This window comes from Corythoichthys intestinalis, chromosome 12, assembly GCF_030265065.1.
Source record: "Corythoichthys intestinalis isolate RoL2023-P3 chromosome 12, ASM3026506v1, whole genome shotgun sequence".
In the NCBI taxonomy this organism is placed as follows: Eukaryota; Metazoa; Chordata; class Actinopteri; order Syngnathiformes; family Syngnathidae; genus Corythoichthys; species Corythoichthys intestinalis.
In genome coordinates this window covers 29,142,664-29,169,656 of record NC_080406.1, presented here as the reverse complement: position 1 = coordinate 29,169,656, position 26,993 = coordinate 29,142,664, and the positions used below count along the sequence as shown (strand labels likewise).

The 26,993-nt window shown below is 39.0% G+C and overlaps 2 protein-coding genes across 4 annotated transcripts; both read right to left on the bottom strand.

Annotated features, from left to right (window-relative positions):
* Positions 1-97: 97 nt before the first annotated feature.
* On the bottom strand, positions 98-18,912 carry LOC130927186 (ras-related protein O-RAL). Its single transcript, XM_057852823.1, has 5 exons — positions 18,748-18,912; positions 2,501-2,672; positions 2,197-2,405; positions 1,948-2,125; positions 98-1,781 (listed from the first exon to the last, which is right to left on the bottom strand). The coding sequence occupies exons 2-5, from the start codon at positions 2,612-2,614 to the stop codon at positions 1,659-1,661; spliced, it is 624 nt and encodes a 207-aa protein (XP_057708806.1). The 5' UTR covers positions 2,615-2,672; positions 18,748-18,912; the 3' UTR covers positions 98-1,658.
* Positions 18,913-19,356: 444 nt separating this feature from the next.
* nepro (nucleolus and neural progenitor protein) lies at positions 19,357-26,793 on the bottom strand. 3 transcript variants are annotated; one of them, XM_057852820.1, is made up of 9 exons: positions 26,680-26,793; positions 26,370-26,524; positions 26,186-26,274; positions 22,341-22,469; positions 22,180-22,254; positions 21,809-22,095; positions 20,553-20,608; positions 20,264-20,475; positions 19,357-20,189 (listed from the first exon to the last, which is right to left on the bottom strand). In XM_057852820.1, the coding sequence occupies exons 1-9, from the start codon at positions 26,762-26,764 to the stop codon at positions 19,862-19,864; spliced, it is 1,416 nt and encodes a 471-aa protein (XP_057708803.1). In that variant the 5' UTR covers positions 26,765-26,793; the 3' UTR covers positions 19,357-19,861. The 3 variants fall into 3 exon arrangements, with proteins under 3 accessions (XP_057708803.1, XP_057708804.1, XP_057708805.1); XM_057852821.1 differs by having other exon boundaries at positions 20,264-20,472; XM_057852822.1 differs by lacking the exons at positions 26,186-26,274; positions 26,370-26,524 and having other exon boundaries at positions 26,680-26,784.
* Between the last annotated feature and the right edge of the window lie 200 nt (positions 26,794-26,993).

Here is a 26,993-nt window from a genome sequence, read left to right as displayed (position 1 = left end):
CGTCACACTAGAGACCTTACGAGAGGAAAGTCTTTCCTTCCTTTTGACCGCCATTCAATGAATTTTGTCCAACTGTCGGCAAACATCTTTCTTTTAAAAAAAAAAAAACGTTTTTCATCGCTGTCCGCTAGCTAGCCCCAATGCCACTCTTACCTCTTACCACATTACTAAACAAAGTAATTAAATTAGTTACCTATTGACACCAATTGATATGGAAGATTATTGCATGATTACCGACTGTTGGTCAGCCCACACTCTGCAGCGTCTTATTTGCAGATTCATTAAAAAAAAAAAAAAAAAATTTGCATCAATCAGATGAAAGTGGATGACTACGGCGTAGAGGGATAACACAAACTGCAAACTAGGAAATTGTTATAACATCACCCACATTTACTAACACTACTGTTTCTACTATTAATTTGAAAATATACCAATAATGTATACACATTTGCTAAAATCCTTAAGTCAAGTCCTGATCTCAGAGTACAACTGAAAGTAAACCATAAATACCATAACGTAGCAGAATGAGGTCAGCGTAAATTCCCATTTGACTTAGACACAAATGAGAACCTAAGTGGCACACCACAAAAAATTACTTCTATGTTTGGTCACGCAAGACGGAGTAGCAGTAATACTTTTAGTCATTGGTATTTCCGTTGTTTTGCATACTGCTAGGGGACACTTTCTATCCCTACCCTCAACAAATAGCGTGGATATATTTTGTTAAGGCTTTGAAAGATTCCAGCGGGGAGACAAATTCCGCAATGTAGGAGAAGACTGAGCTGGAACAAATAGGTGGCAGTTTATCACTGTCACATAAAGGTAGAAAGTGCCACAAACATTTTTGCTAAACAATACAAAGCAGAAACAAATCACAGCGAACAAAGCAACTTCTGCATTGTTTTTGGCTCATTTCAATGGCAGGGGCATTTGAATGAATATTCAGCTTCAATGGTTTGTTGCACCAGCAGGGACAATGTATGTATATATAAAAACACATTTATTCAGCAATGCTAAAAAGAAAAATCGAAACAGTAAAATGAAAGGGTAAAACACAAAGAATGTCAGAAAAATAACATTTTCTGTAGTTAAGACATCGTATCGAGACGGGAATGTTAGTGGGATTTCTTTCAAATACAGACCTGCTGCCGCTGAGAAAAAGAGCATTTTGATTGGCACCTTCTGAACTTAGAACATGAAATTCTCTCCAAACCTGACCTGTCGTAGGATTATTAACAGTAAAAAGATGCACTTAGGGAATGGTCGGAAGGATTGGAATGACATTAATATCAAGCAGCACCATGTAAAAAAAACAACCAAATATGATTAGAGTTGTTTGGCCGTGTTAGATTGCTGTAAATTTGATTTAACATGACTTATAGTAAACATTAGAGTTCATTTGCAAAAAAATGAGGAAAACCATTCTAATAAAAAATAAGATTGTGAAAGCAATGAGCGGACAAGCACTGTACTGCGACAGAGTCAAAGGCAGCCAGTGGGTCTTAGTTCCACAGATAAAAAGGACCAAAGTTAGTGTCGGTGGCAGTTTCAATGGCAGGAACCAAGTATTAGAGACAAAGGTTTTAAAAACATACGTTTAAATTGCAAAAAAATGAACTGAGCAGTTGTATTGTGCGTCATTAAGGTCCATGAGTAGTTCAGAGGAGACAACATCTCTCTCTGAAGCTCTTCTTGTTCTTCTTGTTCTTCCCTTTTCCGTTTTTATCCTTGTTTTCAGCCATTTTCTTCCCTCGGATGTCACGCATCAGGTCAAAGAAAACCTCGAATGGAAGCAAACACAGTGGAGAAATAAGCATACAAGGATCAAGCTAAGAATCTGTGAGTGAGTCAATGTCCATGTATGTAAATATGTGTGTTCATCTGTTTGTTTGTTTGTTTAAGTCTAGTTTTGTCTCTAAATGTATGCGCGCCTGTAATAATAAGCACCTTGTCCACGTTGGCTCTGGTTTTGGCAGACGTCTCGACGTACTGGACGGCCCACTCTTCGGCCTTCCCGCGAGCGTCGTCCACAGACACCTGCCGGCGGTCTTCCAGGTCGGACTTATTTCCGACCAGCAGGAGCGGGATCTTATCTTCCTCTGCCTTCACTCGCAGGATCTGTTCCCTTTGATCACATGCATTTTTGTTCTACTCTGATTCATACGCAAAATGAACATCTGGCAGGTGGTCTGATACCTGAACTCAGCTGTGGCCGTGAACGACTCTTGCTCGGTGATGGAAAAGACTAGCAGGAAGCCCTCCCCGCTTCTAAAATAGTTGTCCCTGATAGCAGCGTAGTCCTCCTGGCCGGCTGTGTCCAGGATGTCGATCTGTACCTCCTCACCGTCCAGGACTACCTTCTTCCTGTAGCTGTCTGCCTTGGTGGGCTCGTAGTCCTCTACAAACTGTATTCCAAATTAACGCCACATTAGTACTCTAAAAATCACACATGTCAAGCTCTGGCCCGTGAGATCATATCAAATGTGTATTAGAAACTTACCTCATCATACATAAACTGTAGGGTGAGGGCAGACTTCCCCACGCCTCCACTGCCCACCATTATCACCTTGTGCAGAGCGAGAGAACTCTGGTTTTTACCTTTGCCGCTAGCCATCGTCAGAGTGGTCCCTCAGACACGGCTGCACACAAGACCTCTCACCACTCTTCACAGCCTGCAAATGAGAAGCGGACATTTCAGAACCACCACCACGTTGGTACCAGCCAACTCCCGAATTCTACAATTTCATCAAGTTCACCATTTTGGGGTCAATTCAGTCGATGAGGTTGGCCTTTAGGAATGTGTTACAAATCAGTCATGTTCATGCTCTTTAAAAGCAAAAGAACAGTCGCTAGCCATCTCTGTACAATGTGGGTCACAGCCATGAAGGGTGAAAGCTCAGAGTCAATTGCTTTCACCTGACTTCCATCTCAGTCTCAGTTTCTGAACTGTGTTGTAAATGGCTGCCTGCCATCTAAGATACTACTTGTGTACTAAACATGTTACTTATCCCCATATCTTAAGATGTATTCCAAAGTGTTTAGTTGATTTGTGAGTTAGCTTACATTAGTAGTGGTTCCACAAAGCTGGGCTGCTGGAAAGAGAGGGATTACAATATGGCGGCTGCTCTAGCACGCATTTAAATAATTGGGCATTCGTTAGACTTGTATAATGAGGCAGAAATGTTGTATTTTTTAATGTATCTTTTGTGTTCAAAGCATGAGTCTACACTTGTGCTTTGGTAGCCAACCGTCTATTGAAAAACGGGATCATCCCGTATACAGAAACAAAAGTACACGTCCCGTATTAAGCTTACAAACTCTGTCCTGTATTGTCATGAAAATCGAAAAAAGTGTTTTATATAGGTTTTGGTGATATGACAAAAATTGTTATAATGATAAAAATGTCCTCATCAGTCGAAATCGATAATTTTCGCAATAATTAGCACATCTTTTTTCTTTAAAAATTTAAGTGATTTTTGTCCCTGTGTGAAAGTTGGCAAAAAAACAGATACTGCTTTAACTAATCTTTAATGATAGAAGAAAATGCATGGTGATCAACTACTACAAAGCATTTCACAAATATGAAGAACCTTGCACAAAATTAAAAGTTAACAAAATGAAGAGCGTTGCACATGAGGTAATCAAAATGCACAACATTGCACAAAATCTGAGGTATACATGCATCCCTAAAAATTAAATAACCATATAAAGACAAACTAACTTTTTCTTACACTCAGCAACATGGTAAAGCCTTATGTGCATTAGGTCTTAAGGTGTCTGACAATGTGACCAAAATAAAAGAAACGGACAGAAAATGTTGACTTTCAAAAATCTTACAAATAAACAAGCATGACAGCCATTGCTTTAAAGGTTACAGGCCAGTCTGACCACAGTATCAGGCTTTAATGCTGCTCTGTGACAAGTCATGTTCTTTCCTGTACTGAATACCCTCTCAGAGTTTGCGTTCACGTCTCATCAGCCCCCGCTTGTGTTCGGATGGGGTCATTACAGTTTAAATCTATCGACCTTTTGTCGAATGTTTTCATTATTTATGTCAGTGCTTCTCAATTATTTTCTGTTACGCCCCCCCAAGCAAGACGTAAATGTTTCGCGCCCCCCCAAACTCTCCGCCGCCACTGTAAATAGTATTATTCGTCTATAAAATTACTATTATAAATACGCATCTGCCTAACATTGTCCTTTTTTTCTAATAAAGAAAAAAAGTAACAGATCAACTTATAATAAAGTATAACTTTATTAACATTGTTTTGTTTGTAACAGAGAAGACTTGACGTGCATCAATTTGCCTGAATTAAAAAAAAAAAAGTCACATTCAAACTGTAAAAACACACTCAAGGTATTTTTGACCATTTGATACAGAAAAATAAAATGTAATAAAATCCGTAAATAATAACAAATTCAAATTGATTAGAAACATTTACTCATGAGGACAATATGCCAAAAAATTTGACCGAAAAAACAAAAATGAATAAAGGGGAAAAAAAGTGTCCTTGGACAGAAGGACAGCTTTTATTTTTGCTGCTCACACTCAGTATTACCTCCTTTGCAATGGTGTGGAGTCATTTTGCAATCAGCATGCTAACAATGCTCACTGGTTTACTGATATAACACTGACAAAGCAGGACTATTGTTGGCAATATTCGGCACGTTTTCGCTGAAAAACAATCAAGCGGCTTATCAATGAGATTGGGGTCGAATGTCTTTAAGTGGCGTCTTAATTGATTTGGCTTCTGGCAGTCCGCTATAATTATTTTCAGACACAGTAAACAGTAGTCTTTCCTCATCACCCCACTGTATTAAAAGTCAAAGCTAAAAGGCAAACGGCATGAAAAAAGCGCATTCTCGGCGGCCGAGGTAGAACCGTAGGTGAGGGCGGTCGTCGTGACGATCCCAAGCCGAAAATGGCACTTCTCGGGCGGCGACGTGAGAACCGGACAAGACAGTGGATCGCTGCGTGAGTGAGTCCGGTCGGAAAACGGCTTTCGAAAACGGCGGCGGCGCACTGCTCTTCATATCTGTTTTCTGTGTGCTGAGTGCTCTTCCTTAGTTCAAAAATACTGCACGCACTCTGAAAATGAGAGCGCCACTGCCACCCACTGAGTGGATGTGCAAGTACACTTTATTCCGGTCCGGCAAAAAAAAAAAAAAAAAGAAAAAAGCATGTTCCCCGAGGACACATGCGCCCCCCCTGGCATCGCTCTGCGCCCCCCCAGGGGGGCGCGCCCCACTATTTGAGAAGTACTGATTTATGTTAACAAAATCTATATGACAATAATTATCGCTTTCGTTTTATCGCCCACGGTGAGTTTTATATGTAGAAGGAACGAATACTAGCATGGTGCTTTTCAAGAATATGCAGGAGAACGCATTCCCCCGCCTCTCCGGTTTTCTGACCAATTAGCTGACAGAACAATGACAACCCCGCTCATCTCATTGGTTGATGTACTGTGTGATAAGAAGTTTGAGTAAAGCTCAAGTAAAAAACAATCATGATCGTTTGTTTTCTTGTTCTTCTTTGTGTACTTTACTTTCACTATTAGTATTATATTTTGTTTGTTTGCATTTCCACATTATATTTGGAGTAGTTATTAGTGAAACGTATTGCTGAGGAGACTTTGAACGCACCTCAGTTTACGTTAGTTTATGTTTGCATTTTTAAAAAAGTATCAAAAATACATTGCTGATAATTATTGTTTTTCGATGTGCTTATATCTCATTAATTCAGGTTTGAGTAAAATTATATTAGTTTCAGTGTTGTTGATAACGGCGTTACTAATTTTATTATTTTATTATTATTATTATTTTTTTTTTTTTTTTTTCGGTAGTGAGTAATCTAATTAATTACTTATCGTTACCGTTACTGAGGGGTGCGTTAGTGCGTTACTGCAATTTGATTGAATATTGCAAACGCGATGCTAGGTGGCTCCAATAATACCCGACAGCCTACAAACCACGCCCACATGATGCTACTGTAGATATTACATGTACGTTCCTAGCGAACCTAAGTAATCTTTTATCTAAAATACTTCTTAATCGGCGAAATCTAGACTTGATTATCTTTAAATGAAAAAACCAATTTAAAACTTTCACAAGTCGAAAGTAGACAGAAGAGAATCTAATGCAATAACGGGAGCAATTTTAACAACTTCAACAGTTGATTCACAATATTAAATTACTTCCAAACATAGCAAAGGTTACAATCTAGTTATCGCAATATCCCTGTGTCTAGGCATGTGTCGGTTACCGGTTTCACGGTTTACCGTGGTGTGAAAACGTCGCGGTTTCAAAACCACTAAAATTTTCCGTCAGACCGTAGTACGGTATTCGCTGTTTTTCATGTGTCAAAAATGCAGCCAGAAGTGGCTTGGCGCGGCAGCGCTCACCCCCTCCCGTTTGTTGCTGTGTGTGAAAATGACGCTATCGGCTAGACAGCCAGTGAACCCAAAAACAAATACTCCAAACATAAGGCGTACTTTTCTTCAATTTATTAAGCTCTCAAATCGTGGTAAGTGGAATATACAAAATGAATACATTTAAAACGTTGTACAATTATATTTTTCAATGTGTGAGTAGCTTCAACAGATTAGCAGCATGAAAAAAGTTTGCCAAAAACGAAACAGACATTTTCCTTTCAAATTCAATATACAAACTAACTAAAAGCTTACAAAAGTGAATGTTAGCCTAGGTTTAGCTGGGAGAGCAACTTCGTCGAGTGTTACAGCCGCAGAGTGAGAAAACAAGCTTGATTCGTTTGAATGAAGGGGGAAAAGGGGATAGCATCAAAGATCGCTAATTGCGAAAGATGCTCTCGCTGGATCAAGGAGAGGTCTCACTTCCAGTTTTTTTTTTGGGGGGGGGGGGTGAAACCTTTCCACAACAATATTTACACTTTAAACTAACTTATAGATTTTTAACTAACTCATTAACTTGTGAATTCTTTTGTTTTTTAAAACATCGGCATGACATCATGTAGACTAGAGCTGACACAGTGGCTGAAAATGGCGGAACTTCACTTAAGCTTTTCCACCTTCAAAAAAAAATCATGCAGTAGAATTTTTAAAAAAAATTGTGTGTCTAAGTCTTATGTTTAGGGTAAAGAATTGGGCAAGGGCCCATTGTCCCAAAAACCCGTCATATAGTGTGACCTACAGTATATTTGTTTTTTTTTTTGGAATGATAAAAAACAAAACAAAACAAAAAAAAACTGTTCATTTCAATCAGTTAATATAAACATATTTGATGTGAAAGACATTCTAGAATGGATCATGTAATATTGTATACAAAAATGAAAAGTAACGCCATTTACTTTGCCAAGTAAATAATTACTCTTACATTGAGATAACTGAGTTACTAACTCAATTACTTTTTGGGAGAAGTAATTTGTAACTAATTACTTTTTAAAAGAAATATTAACAACACTGATTACAGTTACTGTTCAGCTACTGTTTTATTTTTAATCACTTAACATACAAAAAATAAATAAATAAAAGGTGACAGTTATCACGCCAGCCAGCTCTACCAATGAGGTGCCCCTTATTTTTATTTTCAGGGAGCTAGCAACCCTAGAAGCAGCTAATATTACGTTACTGTTAACATTCACTGAAGCTAAGCTGCCACTGAGGTGTGTACTGTAAACACCCCAGTAATGGTGGCCACAACTAGAGGACGAAGTCCACAAATTTCTACTCAGATTAGTCAATAGACTATCTTAAATTTTACTGTGAATATGTATTTTATTTATTAAATTTTCTGGTACTATAGAATCAGTTGCATAAGAGTATTTTTTTGTTGTTTATATCAATATCATTCGTTACCTTAGGTTTAGTTAAGTTTTACAGAAAACTCAAAAAAGAAATTGCCTGGTTGAAATACTGTAAGAATGTCATTTTGTATCACTGGGTTCTTTATGTCTAGAGTACACTAAGAAAAATCTTATCACTGGCATCAAGTTGTATCTCTTTGTTCCCATATTGTACCAAAAGGTATCACTTTGCTTCTAAATCGTACCACACCAAATCTGAATTGAAATCGGACGGTTATAGCTTCCTTTTTATCAAATCGCAGCCCATACAGCTAAATTGAATGAGTGCCACGTACATCCAATATTTAAAGGTAAGTTTGGAAAAAAATGTAAATATATACAAATTTGCACTGCATTGAGCTTTTAAAGTGCTTCAGTTTAATTAACAGACAACGGACAATAGCAGATGAGCCCTTGTCCCTATTAATCTGTTCAATTGAGGTTTATTTGGCTGTTTTTTTTAAAAAAATGCTTCGCTTTATCACATTGCTTAGTCTGAGAAAAAAAACCAATACATCCCACTTGACTAGTCTTCAGAATTTCAAAACCCAAATATATCTTGTTAAAAATTCCAACACCATGAGTTAATACCAGTCACCAATATACATCATTGTCCAAGAATCACACAGGACTGGAATTATAAAGTAAACAAAAATTTGAATCTGCCAAGTGGGATGGTGAGGATGTGGCATCTTTCCTGACTGGCCCGTGTGTCCTTCCTCCCTTTGTTAACAAAGCAGGTCAGTGTCAGGCATGATGGACAGGATGCCCACATGTGTCCTACTCAGCATTTACACGAAGGTACGTGGCAGCAAGTGGTCTTGGTGTAAATTAATAAAGTATGACCCACATTCATACTCACACACACACCCACACACACACAAACACTTAAAATATAATAATTTACAGAATCACATGTAAAAAAGCGTAGACCATATTTTGTAAAAATTTTCTGATTGACTTCTCTAAACATATTTATTTTTTAAATTGGTTTGAGCAATGGGAAAAGTGTAACTCCCATTTAAGCCTGACCCATATATGGAAAATGGCCTGGCCAGCTCTAGGGGATACAGGGTAAGGGAGCTGGAGGGAGGTGGGGAGTCTCAAGATCATTTGGGTTGCTGCTCTCTTAAAATATAGATAAAGCAGTGCAGCATGGACAACAGAATTTAATCAAAACTCCCTTATGAATGAAAATAAATAAATAAATAAAACATTCAGGACAACATTGCCTCCCACTTCATGCAAAATGTAGGGACCCCCACTGATGGTGATGAAAGAGGAAGGAAACAACAACAAGCTAGTGTGCTGCCGAAGCAGGACACATGAAATAGGCAATTTCTCCAGAAAGTAGTACATCATGTAAGTGTTCCGCTCGATTAGGCACCAGTCAAAACTGCGCCCATTAACAATACTAGTCCATCACAGTTGAACCCCGCTGTCAGGCCCACAAAGGCTAAGTATGAATACCTGAATAAAAGTGTTAAAATTGCATGGGCTGACACAAATGATTGAAAAAGGAGGGTAGGTAAACAGATGTTTCGTGTAAACACCTCAATATAGACGTTTAATCTATTTTGACTGGAAGGGGTGGCAGTGTGTCCATTAGCATTTACATTACCATGTACATGGATTTCTGCTCTTTATCCCTTGACATTGAGCAAATTTTCCTAATCAAGTATCCAGAGAAGAAGTTACAGGATATTAAGCGCAAATTAGTCTCTCTTGTAAAGCTAGTAAAAAGCAGCCAGGCGGAAATGCAGCAAGAGTAGCCCACAATGCATACTAATGACACTAATGACATCAATGATGCCAAGGGATGGAAACAGAGGTGTCTTTCATCAAAGCAGTCAGCAGGAACCAAATGCAATGATAAACTCCACCACACTAACAACTAAAGATGTCCCTAATTCGATCATGTAATCGGAAAGCGGGCCAATTAGGCTATTTTTCCAGAGGATCCAGTGAAAAGGTTTGTGTTCTTGATTGGGCGAAAAAGTCACAAAATAATCCAGAAATACAATGGCATTAAGCCTGTCGCAATATGCAATAATTCCATTTATCGCACGATAAAAATGAAGGCGGTAATTTTCCTGCTGCGATTTATCGCCTCGCGTGCACGGGCATGCGCGCGTGCACGGGCATGCGCGCGTGCGGCAGACATGCTGTTAAAAGTTCGGATTCCTTGTTACCAACTGCGCAAAATGCATCTTCGTTCCAGGTCCTGCAAAAAATAGCGCCGGAGCAATCGTTCCCATTATATCCTATTGTTCAACGTATCGCAGCCGTGTCAGTGCTCCGGATTGACTGCGGACCATCTCCGGCGTGCCGTGTTGTTGACGTGTGGGCGCTCCCGTCAGGGGTGATATTTCACGCGGGGTGGCCATTTTTCGACACAACACCGGATATTTGAGTAGCAAATTAAAAGCGCCGTGCTTCAAACTCCTCCTGCTTATGAAAGTCGATTTTCATATGCTGGCGTTGTGCAGTAATGAGCAGACGTGACTTCTGTGTCGTTTGCTAACTTTTTTAATGCGCGCACACACTAGATATCATGAAATGGCAAACTAGATGTGCTACGTCCCATTCCATTGGCTACATGAGCCCAGAGTGATTATGGAAGACGTAGTCCATAGATGCATTATGATGAATTATAAACCTCCATGAATGAATGGGAGTTAAGCAGGCCAAATCAATCCATACCAGTGACTATAGATAATGCTGCAAATATTGTTAATTCAGTACGTGACACGGATGGATATGGATCACAAATAGGATGTTTTGCTCATGTAGTAAACCTAGCTGCTAAGAGCTGTAGCAATCAACAGTGTGCCCTGCCTCACTTTACAAACAGAAAAGATTGTTCTCAGCATTTTTATACTAAATTTCTTCAGACCAGTAAGAAGTAAGCACATAGATATTATGCACTAAAATGCATGTTTATATGATGGCAATTTAATTTTTGCTCGTTTGCAAAAACAAAAACAAAAAAAATTAGTTCTTATATTAAATGTATTGAATCAAATCGAAAATCGTGTCCCCCGCATCGAAAATCGTACCGAACCGTGACTTAACTGGATCGTTGCATCCCAATGGAACACCATTGCAGAAGCTATGAGGGGGAAAGTTTTCATTTGCCTAAATGCTTAAGTTTTTAACTGCAATTGTATATTTTTTTTTCTTGAAAAACACATTTTATTTATTGTGTGTTTCTGTGCGGGATTAATATTGTTGTCTTTTACTTAATATTGTTTTTAGTTGTGATTTCTTATCGCATTTAAATGGGTGTACTTGATCTATTAATACTGTATTTTTCGGACTACAAGTCACACCTGAGTATAAGTCGCACCAGCCATAAAATGCCCAACGAAGAGAAAAAAAAAACATATATAAGTCGCACCGGAGTATAATTCGCATTTTGGGGGACATTTACTTGATAAAATCCAACACATAGAGCAGATCTGTCATTTTGAAAGGCAATTTAATATAAAAATACAATGGAGAACAACATGCTGAATAAGTGTACAGTGCATGAACAACGAAATCCGAATATACTGTCCTCACCAGGACGCTACGGCTTGGTCCTGGCTATACAGCAAGCTAAACTCCCAAATGATGATGCTTGACATCCGTATAATTTGCGGAATCAATTTCGTCCTCAATAACAAACAGGTTCGCATCAACGTAAATAAATGATAATTTGGTGCTGTTACACAATGACACAAAAGGTTAGCATGCGTTCGCTAGCATTAGTACATCGTTCAAACAACCACACAACTGTCTTTAAGTGTCCGATCGCAGGTGGAAAACACACAACAACAACAGAAAAGATGATACACACAGGCGTTGCCTCTGCAGAGATATTTTACAAGAATAAACAATGAACGTAGGTTCGCAGCGTGTTTCTCTCTTACTAACTCGCCCACTCACTCAAGCTGCGGAACTGTCTGTCTTCTTCTGGCGTCTTCACGTAAACAAGTGCGAGTGCGCCCTCATGTGGGTGTGAAAGCGCCACAAACTAAAAGCATGCATTTCAATATAAAAAAGTCAGTAATACAATTGAACACACATTTCCAGAGGCAGAACGCGAACGTGGCCATAGCTATTAAGTTATTCAGATAACTACAGCATAAAGAACATGCTAACAAGTTTACCAAACCATCAGTGTCACTCCAAAACACCAAAATAACATGTGAAATTATATCATAATGTGTTAATAATTTCACACATAAGTCGCTCCTGAGTATAAGTCGCACCCCCAGCCAAACTATGAAAAAAAACTGCGACTTATAGTACGAAAAATACGGTATACACTGTATTCTCACTGTGTTATTGTAAATTGGTTTTTAAAAAAATTTTTTTGGGGGGGGGGGGGGCAATAATATCGCATATCGCAATAATTTATGAGATAAATTATCGCACACTAAAATTTGTTATCGCGACAGGCCTAAATGGCATAGCCAAAAGAAACTAAAATATTTATATGTTTTATACTCCGCAATACTTCATCTGCCCTTTAAAAATAATTCACATTATAAAAGGCGGGATATACAGTGGTGCAAATAAGTATTTAGTTTACCAGAAGTATTTAGTCAACCACTAATTGTACAAGTTCTCCCACTTGAAAATATTAGAGAGGCTTGTAATTGTCAACATGGGTAAACCTCAACCATGAGAGACAGAGTGTGGGGGGAAAAAAAACAGAAAATCACATTGTTTTATTTTTAAAGAATTTATTTGCAAATCATGGTGGAAAATAAGTATTTGGTCAATACCAAAAGTTTATCTCAATACTTTGTTATGTACCCTTTGTTGGCAATAACGGAGGCCAAACATTTTTTTTTAACTTTTCATAAGCTTTTAACACACTGTTGCTGGTATTTTGGCCAATTCCTCCATGCAGATCTCCTCTAGATCAGTGATGTTTTGGAGCTGTTGTTGGGCAACACAGACTTTCAACTCCCTCCACAGGTATTCTATGGGGTTGGGATCTGGAGACTGGCTAGGCCACTCCAGGACCTTGAAATGCTTCTTACGAAGCCACTCCTTTGTTGCCCTGGCTGTGTGTTTGGGATCATTGTCATGCTGAAAGACCCAGCCACGTCTCATCTTCAATGCCCTTGCTGATGGAAGATTTACTCTCAAAATCTCTCGATCCCTGGCCCCATTCATTCTTTCCTTTAAACAGATCAATCGTCCTGGTCCCTTTGCAGAAAAACAGCCCCAAAGCATGATGTTTCCACCCCCATGCTTCACAGTGGGTATGGTGTTCTTCGGATGCAATTCAGTATTCTTTCTCCTCCAAACACGAAAACCTGTGTTTCTACCAAAAAGTTCTATTTTGGTTTTATCTGACCATAACACATTCTCCCAGTCCTCTTCTGGATCATCCAAATGCTCTCTAGCGAACCGCAGACAGGCCTGGACGTGTACTTTCTTCAGCCTCGGGACACGTCTGGCAGTGCAGGATTGAGTCCCTAACGGCGCATTGTGTTACTGATAGTAGCCTTTGTTACTGTGGTCCCAGCTCTCTGTAGGTCATTCACTAGGTCCCCCCGTGTGTTTATGGGATTTTGGTCACCGTTCTTGTTGTTTTGACGCCACGGGGTGAGATCTTGCATTGAGCCCCAGATTGAGGGAGATTATCAATGGTCTTGTATGTCAAATAATTGCTCCCACGGTTGCTTTCTTTACACCAAGCGTTTTACTTATTGCAGATTCAGTCTTCCCAGCCTGGTGCAGGTCTACAATTTTGTCTCTGGTGTCCTTCGACAGCTCTTTGGTCTTGGCCATAGTGGAGTTTGGAGTGTGACTGACTGAGCTTGTGGACAGGCGTCTTTTATACCGATAATGAGTTAAAACAGGTGCCAATAATACAGGTAACGAGTGGAGCCTCGTTAGACCTCGTTAGAAAAAGTTAGACCTCTTTGACAGCCAGAAATCTTGCTTGTTTGTAGGTGACCAACTTATTTTCCACTCTAATTTGGAAATAAATTCTTTAAAATTCAAACAATGTGATTTTCTCTTTTTTTTCCCCTACTAACAACTAAATAGAAAACCAATATCATATAAGAGAAATAGTCCAGCTGTGTGAGTGTTTGGCAGCAAATTAATGAAGCTGTGAAGTGAAGAAAAATACAATTGAAATCTGCTGATACATAACAACAGTTTTAGTGCAATAAACAGGGACAAATAATATAACATCTGGAATTTGTCAAAGCTCTTATCAGCAATGACAATGGCAATTTTAAATCGGTTAAATCATGGGTGGACTACAACTTGCTTGGAACTGCTCCAGCATGACTATCTCAAGGAATAAGTCATCGACAATTTATTATCTTGCACCATTTCTCAGCTATGAATCATCTGCTTCTCTTAATGGAAAGCCTGACTGTGACATTGACAGAGAATTTTAGGGGAAGAAAATATGGAGTGCTCTGCCTTTTGGTGTTGCGACACAGTCAACTTTTCTGGGAAGATGTTGAAGTGTACAAATGGGAATATTTGTCCACTCATCTGATATTTGTGAGATAAGACCTCCCTGATGTTAGAGATGAGGGTCTGGCTCACAAGTTGTAGCGCATTTCACGCTGCCTCTAAAAGCATTTTTCGGATTTTTTTCCCTTTATATCGATGACACAAAATGAAATGGCATATATGCAATGAAGTCCATCCACAATTTTTCCACCTGAAGGTTTTAGAGTGGAAAAATGTTGCTTTCTGTACCTTCTGTTAAAGCCAAGATCTATCCATTTTGCAGGTTCTTGGTGCGAGAAAGTTTTTGAGATGATAGAATACAACTGTGTTAAGTGACAAAAGCACTTGGTTATCACTGACAATTTAAGGGGTCATTAGGGCTACAATGGGCTAATGATAATTTGAATAATTGATCTTTAAATAAAAAAATATTTACTGTTGCTGACATCTGAGGATTTTGAAAGTTACACAACTAAAGAAAAAGTCTTTACAGTGTAAAGCATGTTCATGATAATCCTGTCACAACAGAGCTACAATATTTGAAGGCTATCTCCCCCACACCACTTTTCTCTGTTAAAATAATACAGACAATTGATGACATCTTGGAATGTAGTTGACGAAATCCCTCCCCTCACTTTCCAAAGATGGTTAGAAATGTTTTCAGAACATTTAGAAAACATAAATACAGAGCAATTTCATTTGGAGCAACTAAATGAAAGAGAAAGTTAATAATAATAAACTGCCTGTCTAATGTACAAGGTGTTACATGGATTTGCCCCACCTCCCATGTCGGACTTTCTAAAAAAAAAAAAAAAAAGGGCTCACAGAGGTCTCGGGACCAGGGCCTCCTCTAGAGGAGACTGTGAGGTTCCAATCAGAAAAACAGCCTTCGGTCACAATTCTCTCTCTGTAAAGGCCTGTAAAACCTGGGGCAGTTTACCACTCGCCATCAGGCAATGTCCCACAATACGAACTTTCAAAACTCAGCTCAAGCAGTGGTTGAAAGCAAATCAGTCTTGCAATCACTGACTTTTAAGTTCTTAGTAACGTATTGTATTGTGTTGTTTTATTGTAATCTTTTGTTATTTCTTTCCTTTTTGTATCTTTGTGTCACCTGTTTAGGGACTACAGATGTAAATTAGCATATACTTGCTACAATCTGGCATATTTACATCTTTTTAGATGTTCGTCAATGTGCACTGTCCCTATTAAATAAATAAATAAAATAATAATAATAATAAAAAAAAAAGATTTGTGACACCTCCCTATTGAGATTTAATTTGTCCAATATTTTGCCATGAGGGTCTGCTTTTGTTTTGACCAAAGTGAAGTATGTCAATGAGGTGTCCTCGGTTTACGACGGGGGTTGTCAACTTGTACGTAAATCTAGCCCTTACTTACGCTAACATAGTACTTCATGGGCGTCACCAGACATATTTTACTGGGGCACAGGCCCCAGTATTGATCTACAGGTCCCAGTATAAATTTAACCGGTAAAATTTCGATTACTCCAACAAGACATGAATGCATATTACGGTAAATGTGCCAATCATACAATCGACGGTGATAATTACATCTTTGCACCTGATTTACAGGTTAGTGCCAGATAAACTGCCCATCCTTGTTGTTCATTTCTACGTCTGTGTTTATGTTTGTTTGGTCGCCTACTCCCTTGAATTATGAATTTAAAGTGTTCACCTTTCCTCTTCACATCTCAGGCAGCCAGTTAACTGCGGTTAACTACTGTGGTTGCAAATTGAAGTAGCAGATTAGCTGCCGTCTTTTAGCAAACATATGCGATTTGAGTGAGAGGCTCTCACTCAAGAGCTTTGTCTAATATTGTGTTAATATGATATGTGGTATTTGAACTGTATCAGTACTGACGATATTTATTGTTATTTGTTTATATGACCAAAACGAATATAATCAACCTGTATGAATTAATAGCCTATATTTGGGATATTACCTGAACAATTTTGTACCTATGCTATCTATTATGGCAGTATCTACAATCTGTAACAAGATATCAATCCATCCATTATCTACCGCTTAATTTGGGGTCAGATTGCGGACCAGAAATTTCCCTAATTCTGGTAACAAGATTTTTTTATTTTTAAATTTCTATTTGTCTCAAACAGCATTGCTCTTGCAAGTGAATATTACAAAGTCATTTGCACTCAACAAGGATAAATCAACAAGGAGGAATGAGAGAGGTAGGCTAGGTAACCCATCTAGGCAACATCAACCACTTTTAGGTCATAACAGAGTGATACATCCCCATTTCTGTCGTCCATACAAAGTAGAGCAGCAAAGAGTAGGATGAGGTGAAGGAGAGATAGCCTGGTATTCCAGACTCACCGCTGTTCCAGCTATTGAGTCTGACCACCATTAGGCGGATAAAATTTCCAGGGCGGAGCAAGCCACAGCAAACAGACAGCGGAGTGGACCAATAAACGACGGGCGGATGTGACGTTAGAAACGCGACGAGGAAATTGCGTGCGGAAGTACTGTAAACATACGAGGAGAGCGGAGTTTATTCAACATGGCTAGTGCAAGACAGACTGTTGTTAATGACTTGTGTCGATGTGTTTTTGGTCATTTAAAACTGATTTTACCGTGGATTGGAACATATTCTCGGCTCTCCTGTTCGCCATCTCTGTTGTTGCGGAGACGACTTCCAACCCGGAAGAGTGACGTTGCTCATTAAGAACACGTCACGCAAATAAACGAATCTGATTTGACGATTGATTTTGTACTAGCTCGAGAGGCCGTTAATGGGCTGGGTCCCAGACTATTCTCTCAATGTTTGAAAAATACAGGGAGAACAGTCTGGCCGCGCCAGGCAAAAGGAGAGATGGAAGTTGATGAGCATGAGCAGAGGTGAACTGACTATCAATAATGGATGTCCTAGTTTTTATTTTGAATACTGATGGCCGAAAAGCAAAAAAGTCACTTTTTACAGGAACTTGTATTTTGGTTCGATGGTACATAGTTTAAAGCACCATTTCTGACTTTTTTTTTTTTTTTGCAGATAAGTGCTAAAAAAATTCACTCACTCGCTCGCCAGTGCCCCAGTATTGTATTAGGCCTAGTTACACTCCTGCAGGACTTTAATATTCGCAGCATTTATATCAAAACCAATTTTATGCCAGGAATCTTAGAAAATCAACGGAAAAACTCTAAAAACTTAAAATACTGCTCAACTGTGTCGTCGTGATCTGTGGTGACCATTTTATACTGAAGCACTAAAGATAAAAACTTTCGATGATTTACCATAAGTCAGGGGTGTCCAAACTTTTTGCAAAGGGGTCCAGATTTGGTGTGGTAAAAATGTGGGGGGCCGACCTTGGCTGATGTCCTTTACGTAGAACAATATATTTAAGCAAATTTTAGCAAGCCATCATTCTGTGTGTCACATTTGCTTTATTATTATTTTTTTAATTAATAATTTCAACAATCTTGCAACTAGCTTTTGTGGTGTTCTCTTTCGACTCTCAAGCTCTTGTGAAATACTGCTGCTGTGAAATTAAACTAGCTTCAGTTTGCTTCAATTTCTCGCTGCGTATCTTCCCTGTAATCTTGTCGTAGCAGCGTGTCTTGTTTGGTAATATCGCCTCACATTGAGCTCTTTAAAAACAGCGACTGTCTCTTTGCAAATGAGGCGGACACAGTTGCGTATTTTAGTAAAGAAAGAGTCCAATTTCCACCTATCTTTGAAGCGCGAGCCATCGCAGTCAACTTTTTTTGTTAATTGTCGCCATTTTAGAAAATTAGGAGTAAAGTGTCACATGGGGTAATGTTACTTAGAGTGCTGCTGCCTTTTAGTGGGTAAATGAGGAGCAGCATTTAGTGTGTAAGCTACTTCATATGCTGGTAGCAGTGCTGCTGACCAATTTATTAAGTCTGTGTGCGGGCCTGGGGGCCTGATGAAATTTGACCATGGGCCGCATTTGGCCCCCGGGCCGGACTTTGGACACGGCTGCCTTAAGTTAAGTGAACAAATTCGCCTCTCCTTTAACAGCACATGAACTCCATAAAGCAAAGCCTAGGTTGGGTGTGTCGCCTACTCAGCAGGAAAACTTTGGAACACACACACACACAAAAAATCAGCTCGGTGGAGAAAGAAAAGGTAACTAAAGTGTATTTAACTATTGTCGCACTTTAACTTTACATACTACATGACGGACACACCACGCTAGCTAATTTAGCGTCAACGTTAACGCTAATGTAAAAATCCTTAACTTGTTTCATAACATATTGAACTATAAATGGCGTTACTACAAACACAATATCATGTCGCCATTAGACTTTCGATAGTTAAAATAAAAGTGAATAAACTTGACAGTGATTAATAGTCATTAGGAAAGTGGAAACGGAAAGGTAGCTCCGGAGCGCACTACCAAAAACAAAACCGCGTCCTACACGTCGCTGGAAAATACTCAACTTACCAATGCAGCCTTTGAATATCTGCCTTTGGTCGTTATCTGGAATGTTGGGTTAAAGGGTCATATCGATGCATTGGTTCCCCAAAAGGAGAATCTCCAACAAAAGCCCCACCTTCCGGATGGGAAACATTAACAGCCGTATAGATATCATATACAAGGCAAGCTATCCTGAGCTGAAATCGGCGGCGTAAGTAACGGGCGGCCATCTTGCGTCGGATGACGGCTTCTCGCTGAAAGGTTGAAGTAACGGGGATATGATTCAGGATGCATGTTCTGTTTGTTTGTTTGTTTAAACTATTATTAACTGTGAAGTAAGTTTACTACATCACGGGTGTTGATTTTAAAAGCCATGATAAATCTAAGAGCTTTTATTATCCCGACGCAAAATGACTGACTGAAGACGACGCCAGTCACCCATTGGAGTACATCTTGCCCCTTGCATCTAGCCTTATTATGCGCTGATATCTGTGGTCGGCATCGTGCTTCTTCGTCTTTGAAAGCGGAGTACAATGCTGCGGCCTTGTGGACGGGAGTCCAAAATTTGAACATTTCATTGTTTTATTTCCGAGCCACCGATGTAGAAATTAAAAACAAAAAAAGCTGATCCATCTGTTCAAATACGGTGCCGTTTCGTCAGTTCTCATTTATTCATACAGCAGTTGACAAAAATTGCATTCGCTCCACGAACCTCCTCCCCAAAAGGTAAAAATTCAAAATCCCATTTGGAGGGGGGAAAAAACCTTGAGAACAGACTGCAAATGAGGGATTCTCTCCAATTTTATCACATTGAATACAATGGTATCAAAAATCATATTTGGAACTTTCTTCATGGCTAAATGCTGGACACCCCAACACTGCCTGGGAAGAAGTCTTTCCAAATCCAATCTTAGCTTGGTTTGTTGGTGGTGTCTCTTTCATAATTTTTTAAAAAGATACAATAAGGTATTCTTTGTAATATTAAAAAACCTCATTTCCCAGGTCAACAATGCTTTACTTTTGTTTGTGATACTCACAGGTGAACATTTCATAAACTTGATTTATAATTCCTGTGAGAATTCACAAAAGAAGTGGAATAAAAAGTTTAAAAACATTAAATAAGTTCCTTTGAAAAACACTTTCACAGACCTACAGACGCGAAAATATCATCAATGTCATCAGTGCTGTCACCGTTAACCATCATCGGTGTGCAATTGCCTATTGTCCTGCTTATCCAGTCAGCACCTGGAGGTTTGTTTGACAGGCCCTTCTTTAGCTTGCGTCTCTTTTTCACATTATTTCTCATTTTGGTTGATCTAAATCGCATCTTGAGTGACCAGAGATGTTTCCTCAGGCGACCGCTTTTCTGGCCTGGAGACGAAGAGTGACGGGTCCTCACCAACTGGCTTCGAACACCACACAGTGCCTGGCGAGCGTTTTGTTTGAACGCCTGCAACTTGTTCTGCACGCTGTAAATGAAGGGATCACACTTGAATTGACGCGCTGTCATAACCAAACTGTGCTGTACACATATTATCCTTACTTGTAACCGGCAGCCTCAGCTCCTGTCAACCGTCGGCACTTCAATCTCAGGAAGGTTAAAAGTTGTTTGGTTTGACTCATTTTCTTGGATTTGCACCACTTGATCATTTCTTCTAGATTGAATGTCATCTCTTTGAAGGTAGCGGCTTGCATGGTGTGTCTCTGAAACATGCGTTTTCTCTCAGCTTTGTGTTCTTTCTTTGGTAGGATCTTCTGTAGCACCACATTCATTAATTAGTATGCAGCGGATGTGCAAACAGAAGAAAAATGAATGTTGTCCAGTTTTATACCTTTGCTACAGTCCTGGTAACATTGATAGGCTTTATGTCAGAGTCCAATGCCAGCTCTGTAAGACAGAATAGTTTTGGGAGGGTTGGGTGTGTTTTTATTTACCTCTAAAAATGCTTCTGTTACCAAACAAATGTGTACACACACAATATTGTGGACAGTGGGAAGTTTTACAGTTGAAACATGCCTAATTTCACAGTTAGTAGGTCTCCCAGGAATACATGATTCTGCAATCATGGAATTTCCAGAAAATGTCAATGCTTTCCGTGGACATCAAATCAGTGCGCAAAATATAGGGCAAAGTGCAGAATACTTCATTATACCAGTAGTTGACCTCCTGGCTGCTATATGTTACGATAAAATAGCTGTTTTTATGAAAAGAGAAGATCGCTTTTTTTTTTTTTTTTTTTAATTCTATGGTTCACTCACGGTGGTCAGAAAGCGTCAAGCAAATTGCAAATACCAAAGACTTTGCAAAAGAAAAAATATAATAGCGATATAATAATATAATAATAATAATAATATGTATATATTTAAATAATAATGAAAAAAGATCACAAAGTCTCATATTATGTGCTAAATGTACAATTTTCACACTTCTGCGGGGTGATTTTCCATTTCTAATGTGATCACATTATTATGGCAATAAACTTAAAATTTCAAGATTTCAAGTTTTGACGCAGAGAACTTCATTTTTTAACGTCACACCATCACATTTCAAAGTGATTTTGATTATTTAGCTATTATTAGTTACCGCTCAATTCAATTACAATTCTTTAAATGGCAGTTCAATATTAAACGCTTTCATAAAGACCAAAATGCAAAAAAAGATGACCTGTCATTGGTTGGGTTTTGTTAAATAATTTTCTTGCGCATTGTTATAAAAAAAAAAATTAAAAATAAAATAAAATAAAAAAACAGGATTCAGTTGACATTTTTCAGCAAAAAAACACCTAAAAATGAAAAGTTTGTGGGATTTTCTGAATCAATATCGAATTGTTGGCAGATGTATTATGATGTATCAATTAATTGACATTTTTACTCACCTTTTACCATAAAATTCACATTTTAAAGCAATTACTTTTACTTTTTGTGATAAATGTAGCATTTTAATGTGATATATTTATTTGTAATCCTGATAAAACCGCATTTTCGGAATCACACATTACAGATTCAACTTACAGTAGTTGTGCCCTCGGTAAGTCAAAATTGTATATCAAATTATATAAACAGCATATCAAATCCACACTTGTCCCACCTCTCTGCACAGCAACACCGAGATCTTCTTTAACCTTCTTCGTATATGTTGCTCTGACAAGAGGCTTCCGCCGTTGTGTTGCCCCCTGAGCTGGGGCCTGAACGCCAGATTTTGGTTTTATGGCGAGTAAATCTGCCTCACAAGGACCAAGGAAGTCGGCCATATTAGCAGGCAGCTCGAAGTACGTGAGGAAGGGCATGGGTCGGGCAAGGGCCACTTCTGCCCTGAGCGCCAACAGATGCTGGTAGAGCGCAGACAGGCAGGACAGAATCCCTCTGAAACTAACCCTAATTGCCAAGAAACAACCAGAAAAGGTTTACGTTAAATAAAATTGGAATGTGTGTAATCTATAAAAAGAGCAGCTAACTCACCAGAGGCGACTGAGCATGCTGGTTAGCACCATATTCAGTATGATGAACTCATTTCTCATGTGCTGCTTGGATAAACTGAGACGAATGTTTAAGGGAAAGTTGTGGCACAGAAAAATAAAAAACTGAGCACAGGGTTTTTACTCCGCATATAGAAAGGATACATGAAAGCTCTGCTGCAGCGTTTTAACGTGCAGCTCATCAGTTGCGCAGCTCCCAGCACTTTCAGACATTCCCACTCCAGTGTGGGTTGGCTTGGAAGTTCACACTCCTTCGCCTTTATGCCCAGCTGCCTAACAACACATGAATACAGTGTGTTGGTAATTTTAAAAATGCGTGGGGAAAAATGATGTCTTTAGTCAAAAAATAAATAAATAAATAAAATAAAACGGGGTCAGGGGATAACACTGTAAAGTACTGCTTTTTTATAAAAACTAAGTATGAGATGATTGACCATGTATTCAAGGTATCGCTCTTGAATGGTTCAAGTCGTAAATGAACAGAGTTTTTCTGTGAAAATGGGCAATTTTATGTCCAAAAAGGCATCGCTTCCACACGGGGTTCCACAGGGATCTGTCCTCGGCCCTCTTTTATTTTCGCTTTATTTATTGCCTCTTGGTTCTGTTTTTAGGAAACATGGTGTTTTATTTCATTTGTATGCTGATGACTGTCAGATCTATTTTCCAGTGGCACAAAATGGCACGTTCTGTCAACTCATTGAATGCCTCAACGACATAAAGTCGTGGCTTTCACTTAATTTTTTAAGTTTGAATGACAGCAAGACTGAAGTCATGGTGTTCAGACCAAGTAGCCAGGCCTCCCTGAATGTTGACCTCGGTTCATTGTCTCCATTTCTTAAGAACTGTGTCAAAAATCTAGGGGTCCAATTTGATTCTGATTTTAAATTTGAGAGGCAGATTTCTTGCGTTGTACGCGACTGTTTTTATCAGCTTCGCCAGATTGCTAAGGTGAAATCTATTGTTTCACGCTCTGATTTGGAGAAATTGATCCATGCTTTTGTTATAACTTGGCTGTATTACGGTAATTCTTTGTATGCAGGCGTCGGTCAGGCTGCACTGGCCCGTCTACAACTTGTGCAAAACTCTGCTGCTCAACTCCTACCTAAAACCCGCAGGCGCGAACATATCACCCCGATTTTAGCATCTCTTCACTGGCTCCCAGTACATTAACAAATACATTTTAAGATATTATTATTTGTTTTTAAATGTTTGAATAATCTTGCGCCGCCATTACTGTCAGAACTGCTTCAGCCTTACAGGCCAACCAGAACCCTCAGATCAGCTGACCACCTGCTTCTAGAAGTCCCAAGATCAAGGCTGAAGCTTAGGTGTGACCGTGCATTTGCAGTGATGGCGCCCAGGCTGTGGAGCCAATTACCACTTACTATTAGACAGGCCCCTTCACTTACGGATTTTAAATCACGTCTTAAAACATTTTATTTTTCTTTGGCTTTTAATGTGCTATGACTGTTTATTTTATTTTTATGTGTTTGTTTTATCTTTGAAAGTTAACTTATTTTGGTGTTTTATGGTATGTAAAGCACTTTGAACTCCTTGGCGGATTTTTTTATATGTGCTATACAAATAAAGTTGATCGACTGATTGATTGAACAGAATATAAGAATTAAACAGTTACCTCTACTAATGAAATTCAACTTTATTTTTACATTATTACTTAGTACACTATAATTTTTTCCCCTTTCTGCTTTCCCTTTGAAAATATACATTATTATTGTAAAAAATAGTTTCTAAATATGGGGGAAAAAATCGGTCTTGTCACAACAGTAAAACTGATTTAGTAAAGTTTTAAACTTTCTATATTTTATCATAAAAATATAGAACCTTTGAAAAGTATCTTCTAAAATATTTTCAAAATGGAGTTTTTAATATCGTATTTTCTTGAATAATACAACTATCTATACTGAAATAACAACCTTATTCTAATAGTGTTAGTATGGCTGAAATCCCCCAAAATGATTATTATTGTACCTACTTTTTATTTTTATTTTACCTCAGTGTGATCATAATGGCTTAGATCAGGGGTCCCCAACCGCCGGGCTGCGGACCGTGGCACATTTGCTACCGGGCCGCACAGAAATAATAATTTATTAACCACTGCATTCTTGCCGAATAAACTTTGGTCTGTACTCATTAACACACTAATATCCCTGTCTACTCTATATGTAATCCAACAGGATAGAATGTCGTCATAGAAATCAGTTGATTGGACTGCTAGCAGTACATCTTGTTTTGTATATCTATGTGCGCTTGTCCTTGATAATAACGTATGACGTAGGGCAGGCGTATCACATTTGTTCCCCGAAATAATTAGCCCCAACACTAGAATGACTGACAAAAAGACGTCTTTGGATAGATTTTTTTTTTACAGGGAAAAGAGCACCTGAAGAGCCAGAAGATGAGCCTACAACCTCGAAGAAAACAAAATCTAAGCTATTTCCCAATCACTAAAGTCCCACGAACTGCAAAGGAGTGGATTCGTGACCCGTTTGTGAATAAACTTAGGCTAGGTTCATACTACAGGTCTTGATGCACAAATCTGATTTTTTTATCATATCTGTTTTTTTGGCGCACCCGTTCATACTGCCTTTGTCCTTTGAGACCGTTCATGTATCACGCATGCGCACTAATTCGCAGTCCGAGATGCGCTCAGCAAAGAGACCCGCGTGCGAATAACACATGCTAGCTGTATGTCATTCCAGAGTGATCATATTTTGATTCCAAAAAGAGGACACAAATAACAGACATTAATAATCCCCGTTTAGTCTCATATTCAAAGTTTATATGGACTGATAGAACGCATACAAGACTGATGAGCCTTGACGTGTGTGCGTGAAATGACGTGGGCGCGTCAGTTTGCCCCGACTCGGCCATGTGTTCAATAATGAAATTTCGCTCATTCGGCGCACAGAATGAAAATGGAAAATTACAAGGCTTATTCTTTTCTTCATTTTATTTTTTCCATTTCTGTGGTCAAGCCGGCTTCGTGCTTAAAAGCAGAGTTCAAGGTAGGCGCTTATGCCTACACGGCTGCCGTCCTCCGTGCCTCTTGCTCTTTACTGACGTAATTGCAGCATGAATTCCGATTTGGGAGTCTTGACAGTTCAGACCGCCAGTCATGTTCTGAAAAAATGTGTCCCAAATCGGATTCAAACCACATACGAAAGTGACTCAGATCGGATTTGAAATGGTTCCATTCTATGCGACTTGTCCTGTTCAGACTGTCAAGTTAAGGCCTGACTCGAGTCGGAAAAACATGAAAAAATCGGATTCGTGCATTAAGACCTGTAGTATGAACCTAGCTTTAGTGATTCGATCATGTCTGTGCAACAGGAGGATCAGCTTGTAGAGATCGCAAATGATGGCAACCTTAAATGTACTGTACATTTGAGACAAAAACTCTACCGAGGTTCTGGATTAAAGCCATTCCAGAATATCCTGCCATCGCTACGAGAGCACTGAAAACCACGCAACAATTTCCAACATCGTATCTTTGTGAGGCGGGCTTCTCTCACTCTCCCATTACACCTTGATGGGACCAACTCATCTCAACGAAACAAGCTCAGGTCTCCCACTGATTCAGCGGGTGAGTTATATTTACCCTGCACTTAACACGACGGAGCTAAAAAAATGTTATTTTATATTTGCTATATTTTTCTGCCGCACCTTGCCGGTGTTTTGACAAATTTTGCATGCGCGTAATGTTAAAAATGGCCACGAATGCAGCAATTCCAAAGTAAACATTACAAACGTTCTTTAAAGAAAGGAATATTACGTTTGATCATGGACAGACATGTAGAAAAGAGTCCAACCGAATATAAAAGAGGGCTTTTCACCGTCACAAAAACTTTGGGAGCAAAATTTTATAAGGGTGCAAAATTTGACAGAACACCGGTCTGTGAAAAAAAAAAGACCCAAATCAAACCGGTTGGTGACCCCTGTCTTTGATTATTCGGAACGAGTGTGCCCACCTTTGAATCCTTTTGGGACACAATTCAGCCAAACTCTGCAGAGCGACATCTAGCTTCATTTCTTTAAGTCTGTTAATGCACTGTTCAACCTGGATGACACATCAAAATGAACATTAAAAAGGGAAAAGCCAAGCAAGCGGATGCACGTCAAGGTTTACTGCACATGCATTGTATGTTTTCTTACTTGCTTTACAACTCGAAATGTTTTGTTTCCTCTTGTGCTGTTATTGAGATTGTACAACAAAGCGTAGAGAACGCGGACTTCCGTCTGAAGGAAAGTACTCTGAAGTATTCTGAGGACTTTGTCGTTCTCCAACAGCAGGTTTTTGACAGTCAAGTCTGCACAGCAAACATGTTTTCTTACATTCTACGACACATGTATGAGCTCGCCCACGTGCGATTCTTACACCCACCCCCGACTCACACGGCTCTTCAAGTGAGGTTAATTTAGGGAAAAAAGTAAAAACACATTGTATCCAAACAACACTTCATACCTGTTTTGGAAGTAAACTGCACCCGGACAGTTGAAATAGCACTTGGTTGGGAAACATTTACCCTGTTCCATGGTTCTGCTGCCATGTTGTGAAAAAACAACACGGTAGTCCAGAAGCCAATAGCAAACTGCATAGATATGACGTCACATAAAATTTTCAAGGGGTTGAAAACTGCGCAATATTGCGCAATTGTTAAGTAATCATAGTACTTTATTTACCTTCACGCGTGCAATTTATGCGTTTTTGTGCTGAAAATGAAAGTGTTTTAATTTATTATTATTTATGTTCACATGTACATAAAGGTAATTTACATA